The sequence below is a fragment of the Triticum urartu genome, chromosome 2A, assembly GCF_056163025.1.
Source record: "Triticum urartu cultivar PI428250 chromosome 2A, HENAU_Tu73, whole genome shotgun sequence".
Taxonomy (NCBI): domain Eukaryota; kingdom Viridiplantae; phylum Streptophyta; class Magnoliopsida; order Poales; family Poaceae; genus Triticum; species Triticum urartu.
In genome coordinates, this window is record NC_141874.1 from 96488173 (window position 1) to 96496891 (window position 8719).

The 8719-nt window shown below is 56.4% G+C and overlaps 1 protein-coding gene across 1 annotated transcript; it reads right to left on the minus strand.

The window, feature by feature from the left end:
* Positions 1-110: 110 nt before the first annotated feature.
* On the minus strand, positions 111-8342 carry LOC147984046 (uncharacterized). The gene is made up of 3 exons (XM_087543328.1): positions 7974-8342; positions 364-493; positions 111-181 (listed from the first exon to the last, which is right to left on the minus strand). Exons 1-3 carry the CDS (start codon positions 8340-8342, stop codon positions 111-113), a joined length of 570 nt encoding a protein of 189 aa, XP_087399454.1.
* Positions 8343-8719: the final 377 nt, after the last annotated feature.

An 8719-nucleotide genomic window follows, 5' to 3' on the forward strand; every position in this document is an offset into this window, starting at 1 on the left:
AACTTTTTCTACTCCACACATCACGAACATGCATGCATGCCGCTAAGAAATTCGAATTTACTAGACAATAGAGAGTATGTTAACGTACATTGCATTCTTCTCTTCACCGGTCAGTTGAGAACATTAGCGATTGTCAGCAACAGGTTGACGAACTGCATGGCTACAAGGGCGTAGAGGAGACCTGTTGGAAACCAAAAGTTTGTTGTATTAGTACCATTCGTTCTCCTTTTAGAAGAAAAAAATGTACCATTCGTTCTGGAACAACGAAAAAAGAAGCAAATTAAGATTGCAGCCCATGGTTGTCTCCGAGAATAAATCAAGAACAAGCTTTCCAAGAGAAAATGATCGATCAGGGAAACTCACCGGTAGTAAGGTTGCTGAAGCCGTTGGAGTCGCTGGGGTCGCTGGGTTCGCTGCGAGGCACCAGCGCAGTGGAGACCAGTGTGGTGGCCGAGGGGGCGACGGTGTCGGCGTAGGACACGAAGCAGCCGTCCACTACCGGAATTGCACCCTATGCCGACGGCCCTGAATGGCCGTCGGGACAGGCCTATGCCGACGGCATCCGTCGGCATAGGGCCGTCGGCAACATATCCGTCGGCGTAGCCAGGAATGTCGTCGGCATAGGCCCTATCCCGACGGTGTCCGTACATCTATGAAGACGGCCCCGGCCGTCGGCAACGTTATCGCCTAACGGCGGCCGCCGTCAAGTGCTGACCAATGCTTGCTCGCCACGTGGCAGGTCTGTGCCGACGGTCTAGCCGTCGGCATAGCTGTCGGCTTAGGTTGAAACTATGCCGACGGCTAGACCGTCGGCATAGACCTGCCACGTGGCAGCCACTGGGAGCTCCTGGAGCAGGCCTATGCCGACGGCTTAGCCGTCGGCTTAGTTTGAAACTATGCCGACGGCTAAGCCGTCGGCATAGACCTGCCACGTGGCAGGCACTGGGAGCTCACGGCAGCTCTATGCCGACGGCCTAGCCGTCGGCATAGTTTCTGTCTGTTTTTTTCTGTTTTGTTTCAGCTCAATTCATTTGAATATATACAGCACACAACAAATATATGCATCACATAACAGCTGGCCCAGCAGCATCACAGAACAAATTCATCATCACACATCATAAGAAGCATCGCAAAGCATAAACATATAAGTATCATCACCACCAAGCATAAGAATCTCACAAACAACAATAAGAAACATCACAAGCATATAAATAGATCCGACGCCATAAAGCCTCTGATGCCACGCCATGGTCTCCTGGCGTGTGTACTCCATGTAGGCCTACGGTATGACATGATGGAACTCATAAAACTACTAAATGCGGAAAATGAAGTGAGAAATGAAGATAAGAGGGAAAATACTTACAGATTGTTGCTCCTGAAAGAGGTACTGTGTACTAGTCACTGGCTGGCTCGTGCGCTGGCTCAGGCTCGGGTCGATCCGACGAAGCTGTGTGTAGGAGATACTAGGAGTGATCACAGCATCGAGAACCGCCTCCCGACCGTGCTCCTTGGGCCCCATCCTCACCACCGCCATGTCGTCCAGAGGCGCCGCAATGGGGTCAGGTGTGTCAGGATGTAACTCCAGATACACTTCGGAGTAGGCCTTCTTCCTCCCTGCGGTCTTCTTGCCGTAGTACTTGGGCTCGCCAGGCTTGGGGTCCTTCCGCGTATGGGCGATCTCCCACGCCTGCATGTGTGAGAGCGGCCGCTTCAGTTTCTCCTCCTGCACCATCAAACAGAGGTTAGTCATACATAAGAAAGTGATGGTAAATAGAAGAAGAAGAATGTTTAATGGGGTTAGTCATACATTAACTGCCTTGTGAAGATAGTGGTTTCGGTTTCCCTGAGCATGTACTCCCTCCGTCCCTCGGTTAGCCTTATTTTTGGTTCTCATAGCCGCCCAGACTCCAGCCTCATCACACCAAAGATCCACCAATGCCGCCCAGGACTCGTCTTTTCCATAACACCAATTTGGACACACCTACATAATAAAAGCATAATAGCATGTAGGTGTGTCCAAATTGATGTTATGGAAGCATAAAGCATAAAGCATAATGTACCATAAGGTAATGAAAGCATAATGAAAAATCTTTTATACTTACCGCCAAGAACTCGGGCCTCTCCAAGGTAATGCCCATCCTCCGCGCTTCTTCCTTGGTCATCTTCACACCAAGATAGTCGTGGTAGTATGTGGAGATGGCCACATAGCGCACCTCGTACTGCATCTGGCGGGCCTTCTTCTTGCATTGGCGCAGCACGATCTGGTCCGCTCTAGCCCTGTGCTCCGGAAGAACTCGATAGAATTTCTACAATCATGCATGAAACAAGAATGGGAGAAGCCATGAGTTAAATCATTCATGAAACTAGAATGGACTTGTGCTTCTGAAGAGAACTCACCCAGAAAGTAGTGATCACGGCCTTGGCATGGGTCTCATGGTCCGCGTGGGATGCTCAGGGGGACCAACGCGCCGGACAACGGTCACTCCAATGAAATGCTAAACCACAAAGCCTGCAAATTCCATCGCGACAAAAAATAGAACATCACAACTCATAGAGCATATTTAAAACATTTAAACATGCATTCATTTATTTTTGCATCATGTAGGCAAAAAAACTAATAACATTAACAATATATTCATCATCGTCATCACATATTCATCATCATCATTATCACCTATTCGTCTAACCAAATATTTTTACTACCTATATTCATCATCGTCATCACATATTCATCATTGTCATCACATATTCATCATCGCCATCACATATTCATCATTGTCACCAATTTTTTTTCAAGGTATGCAACATATAGCATCTCATATAACCAAAAAATTGTACTACCTATCTCACTATCTATCTAACTATCTACCTATCTAACTATCTATCTAACTATGTATCTAACTATCTAAATACCTATCTAACTATCTATATCTAACTAGCTACAAAATTACTAAAAAACACTAAAAACTTCAAAAAAAATCACCTTCGAGAGGGCCGGCCGGAGTTGGGGCGGGGAGGCGCGGGGTAGGGGCGGGGCGGCCGGCGCGAGGTCGGGGCAGGGAGCCGCGGGGTCGGGGCGGGGCGACCGGAGTGGGGGCGGGGAGGCACGGGGTCGGGGCGAGGCGGCCGGAGTTGGGGCGGGGAGGCGCGGGGTCGGGGCGGGGCGGCGCGGGGTCGGTGCCGCCGACCGGCGCGGGTCGGGGAGGGGCGGCGCGGAGTCGGGGCGAGGCGGCGCGGGCGGCGGCGGGCTCGGGGCGGGGCGGCGCGGGGTCGGGGCGGGGAGGCGCGGGCGGCGGCGGGCTCGGGGCCGGGGGTGGCATGCTCGGCGCGGGTGTGGGTCGGGGAGGAAGAGGGAGATGGCGAATGGGTGGTGCGGGGGCGAACCGCAAGGGGATAAGGCCGGCCCTATGCCGACGGCCTGGCCGTCGGCATAGGCCCGCCACTTTGCCACGTCATCGATCCGTGGACATGTGCGTTTCTATGCTGACGGCAAGGCCGTCGGCATAGATAGGAGGCCTATGCCGTAGGCATAGATGGCAACTGCTTTTTTTAAAAAAATAGTCCCACCTCGCCGAGGGAAAAGAAACTTGACCTATTTAAATAGTTCACTAATCCATACGTTATAAGCTCCGGTATTCATTAGACTTACATGAAGAAAATGGACAGTTGCTGTGAACTTTTCAGTGCTCGGTATTAGACGTTCTGCGGTAACGATGCCATCGCCGTCCGTGAGGGGGGGGGCCACGCCCCGGAGACGCGTCCCGCCTCTTCGGACATGCCACCACACCACCCCGCATGTATGATGGCCCGGTGCGACGCTCCGGTGGCATTGCTACCCCCCCAGTGCCCCCGTCCCGCCTAATCCTGTAGCGTTTGACCACGGGATATACCCCTTTGACTTTGCACGGACGGGCTTTGACCAGTGGACCTCCCCACTCGGTTGTGTTAGGTCAGCCCATAGGAACACTTTGGAGCAACATCCGGGCCAGACCCACAGCAAGATCCCCTCCGTGTAGAGCCCACGCGTCCGTTTCCCCCCTCCAGGTGCCGGCGGCAGCGCCGTCCGTGAGGGGGGCACACCCGGACACGCGTGCCGGGCGTTTGCAACCGCCAGAACACTTCCAGACTTGTGAGAGGCCACTGGCGCAAGATTTGGCGGCATGCTAGCCCCCGGAGGCCGCCGGCCATAGCCGTAGACGCGCGAAGGGCAATCCGCGTAGAGGGAATTTTTCGGATACTTCTCCATCACCAAAAATTATGAAAAAAATACCATCGTTCCTATAGCACATGTGCCCACGTCGTGCAAAAAAACTCATGATTTTATCGCGCTCCAAGTATTTAGTAATATTGACGCCGCATCGTTACCGCAGAACGTCTACTACCGTGTCATCGCCGTCCGTGAGGGGGGCCACGCCCCGGAGACGCGTCCCGCCTCTTCGGACATGCCACCACACCACCCCGCATGTATGAGGGCCCGGTGCGACGCTCCGGTGGCATTGCTACCCCCCAGTGCCCCCGTCCCGCCTAACCCTGTAGCGTTTGACCACGGGATCTACCCCTTTGACTTTGCACGGACGGGCTTTGATCAGTGGACCTCCCCACCCGGTTGTGTTAGGTCAGCCCATAGGAACACTTTGGAGCAACATCCGGGCCAGACCCACAGCGAGATCCCCTCCGTGTAGACCCCACGCGTCCGTTTCCCCCTTCCAGGTGCCGGCGGCGGCGCCGTCCGTGAGGGGGGCACACCCCGGACACGCGTGCCGGGCGTTTGCAACCGCCAGAACACTTCCAGACTTGTGAGAGGCCGCTTACGCAAGATTTGGCGGCATGCTAGCCCCCGGAGGCCGCCGGCCACAGCCGTAGACGCGCGAAGGGCAATCCGCGTAGAGGGAATTTTTCGGATACTTCTCCATCACCAAAAATTATGAAAAAATACCATCGTTCCTATAGCACATGTGCCCACATCGTGCAAAAAAATCATGATTTTATCGCGCTCCGAGTATTTAGTAATATTGACGCCGCATCGTTACCGCAGAACGTCTACTACCGTGTCATCGCCGTCCATGAGGGGGGCCACGCCCCGGAGACGCGTCCCGCCTCTTCGGACATGCCACCACACCACCCCGCATGTATGAGGGCCCGGTGCGACGCTCCGGTGGCATTGCTACCCCCCAGTGCCCCCGTCCCGCCTAACCCTGTAGCGACCACGGGATCTAGCTCTTTGACTTTGCACGGACGGGCTTTGACCAGTGGACCTCCCCACCCGGTTGTGTTAGGTCAGCCCATAGGAACACTTTGGAGGAACATCCGGGCCAGACCCACAGCAAGATCCCCTCCGTGTAGACCCCACGCGTCCGTTTCCCCCTTCCAGGTGCCGGCGGCGGCGCCGTCCGTGAGGGGGGGCACACCCCGGACACGCGTGCTAGGCGTTTGCAACCGCCAGAACACCTCCAGACTTGTGAGAGGCCACCTACGCAAGATTTGGCGGCATGCTAGCCTCCGGAGGCCGCCGGCCACAGCCGTAGACGCGGGAAGGGCAATCCGCGTAGAGGGAATTTTTCGGATACTTCTCCATCACCAAAAATTATGAAAAAATACCATCATCCCTATAGCACATGTGCCCACGTCGTGCAAAAAATCTCATGATTTTATCGCGCTCCGAGTATTTAGTAATATTGACGCCGCATCGTTACCGCACAACGTCTACTACCGTGTCATCGCCGTCCGTGAGGGGGGGGGCACGCACCGGAGACGCGTCCCGCCTCTTCAGACATGCCACCACACCACCCCGCATGTATGAGGGCCTGGTGCGACGCTCCGGTGGCATTGCTACCCCCAGTGCCCCCGTCCCGCCTAACCCTGTAGCGTTTGACCACGGGATCTACCCCTTTGACTTTGCACGGACGGGCTTTGACCAGTGGACCTCCCCACCCGGTTGTGTTAGGTCAGCCCATAGGAACACTTTGGAGCAACATCCGGGCCAGACCCACAGCAAGATCCCCTCCGTGTAGACCCCACGTGTCCGTTTTCCCCCTCCAGGTGCCGGCGGCGGCGCCGTCCGTGAGGGGGGGCACACCCTGGACACGCGTGCCGGGCATTTGCAACCGCCACAACACTTCCAGACTTGTGAGAGGCCACCTACGCAAGATTTGGTGGCATGCTAGCCCCTGGAGGCCGCCGGCCACAGCCGTAGACGCGCGAAGGGCAATCCGCGTAGAGGGAATTTTTCGGATACTTCTCCATCACCAAAAATTATGAAAAAAATACCATCGTTCCTATAGCACATGTGCCCACGTCGTGCAAAAAAACTCATGATTTTATCGCGCTCCAAGTATTTAGTAATATTGACGCCGCATCGTTACCGCAGAACGTCTACTACCGTGTCATCGCCGTCCGTGAGGGGGGGCCACGCACCGGAGACGCGTCCCGCCTCTTCGGACATGCCACCACACCACCCCGCATGTATGAGGGCCCGGTGCGACACTCCGGTGGCATTGCTACCCCCCCAGTGCCCCCGTCCCGCCTAACCCTGTAGCGTTTGACCACGGGATCTAGCCCTTTGACTTTGCACGGACGGGTTTTGACCAGTGGACCTCCCCACCCGGTTGTGTTAGGTCAGTCCATAGGAACACTTTGGAGCAACATCCGGGCCAGATGTTGCCGTGGGCCTCTGGGCTGACCTTACACAACCGGGTGCATACGTCTACTGCTCAAAGCCCGTCCGTGCAAAGTCAAAGGGGTAGATCCCGTGGTCAAACGCTACAGGGTTAGGCGGGACGGGGGCCCTAGGGGGGTAGCAATGCCACCGGAGCGTCGCACCGGGACCTCATACAAGCCGCGTGCCGGGTTCCTACGCCTGCCACCATGCTTATATAACCGTAGGAGGGCCACCGCAATACCTGGCGGCATTGCTACCCCCCAGGTACCCCGTCCCATCTAACCCTGACACAGACGACCGCCGGGTCTATCCCTTTGACTTTCGCTGGACGTAGTTTGACCGGTGGACCTTTTCACCTTGTTGTTATAGCCCAGCCATAGCTACACCCCCCCAACACAGTCCCGGCACAACCCACCCCAAGATTCCCTCTGCGTCGGCCCGACGTGGCCGTTTCCCTCCTCCGGGGCACGGCGGCATCGACGCCCGTGAGGGGGGAGGGGGCACACCCCGGAGCCGCGTGCCTGCGCCTGCCACCACGTTTCCACAACCGTAGGAGGGCCCACCGCAACACCTGGCGGCATTGCTACCCCCCACAGGTACCCGGCCCGTCCCGTCCAACCTCTCCGTGACACGACGGAAGAAGGCCCGTGTGGGGGGCAATCGATATATGTTTTCTGTACATTTAAGTTAATGAAATTAGTATTGGAAAAAAATAAAAAAAAATAAGAGAAAATACAAAAAATATAAAAATATTATTAGAAATCTATGCCTACGGCAAAGCCGTCGGCATAGCTACGGCTACGGAACGGTAGAGCCCTGGATCGATGACGTGGCGTAGGGCGGGGATCAATGACGTGGCAAAAACCATGGGCCAAGCCTATGCCGACGGCCTAGCCGTCGGCATAGAAATGCCACCCCACGGGATCGATGCGGATCGATGACGTGGCGGCGCGGCAAATCGATGACGTCGGCATAGCTATGCCGACGGCTCAGCCGTCGGCATAGCTATGCCGACGGCCACCGTTAGCCCGTCGGCGTAGCCGGACGCCGTCAAACTGCCGTCGCCGCCCGGGTAGACGGGCCCACACGATATGCTGACGGCCTGCTCTATGCCGACGGCCCCCGTCGGTATATTCGGAAAAACGCCGACGGCTTATCTATGCCGACGGCCCCCGTCGGCATAGATGGTTATACGCCGACGGCCTTTCTACGCCGACGGCTTTAGTTGTGCCGTCGGGGTATGCCCATATATGCCGACGGGGGCCGTCGGCATAGATATGGCCGTCGGCAAAACAAGTTTTTCTGGTAGTGCGTCGTTCCAGACGCCGGCAAGCCGGGTGGTGGCGCCGCAGCCGTCGGTCAGGTTCTTGGCCGCCACGGACAGGCACGCGAGGCAGTCGGACGGCGCGTCGTCGCCAAAGCAGACCCCGCGGGCGAGCGCGTGGTCGGACCGCAGGGACGCGAAGCCCGTCGGCGCGGCGGCGGATGGGAGCGCGCCGAGGAGTGGGAGGAGGCTGGCGCGGAACGCCGTCGCGTTGAAGCTGCTGTTGTTGGTGGCCGCCGGGTAACACCCGATGACGGTGGGCGTGACGCGCACGCGCTCCCCCGAGGCCGAGGCCGCACACACGGCGAGGAGGAAGACCAGGAGAAGGCCGGAGGAGAAGGAACGCGCGGAGGTCGTCATTGCGTTGCCGGACGGTCTGAGCACTGCCCGCGCTCCTTGGTAGGTTGTGGTTTTGCTAAGAAGAATTGGTGGTGGTGGTTTTGCTCAGAAGAAATGGTGGTGGTATGGTAGCAGTCTAACAGTGCAGGCCAGTCTGGTGCATCTCATCTCAGCGAAAATGGACACAAGAAAGAAAGAAAGAAGGAAGAGCTAGCTTGTATTGGTTGCTTGGAGTGATGATGGCCTGCTGCTGCAAGTGCTGCCCGCCAAAAGCACTAGTTTTGCTACTCTGGGCATACGTCCATACAGGTGCTAGCTTAGTCTCACAACACATCTGAACATGCACCGAGTCAATTATTTACTGCCCGGAGCGACTCTAATCCCATGCATCACATGAC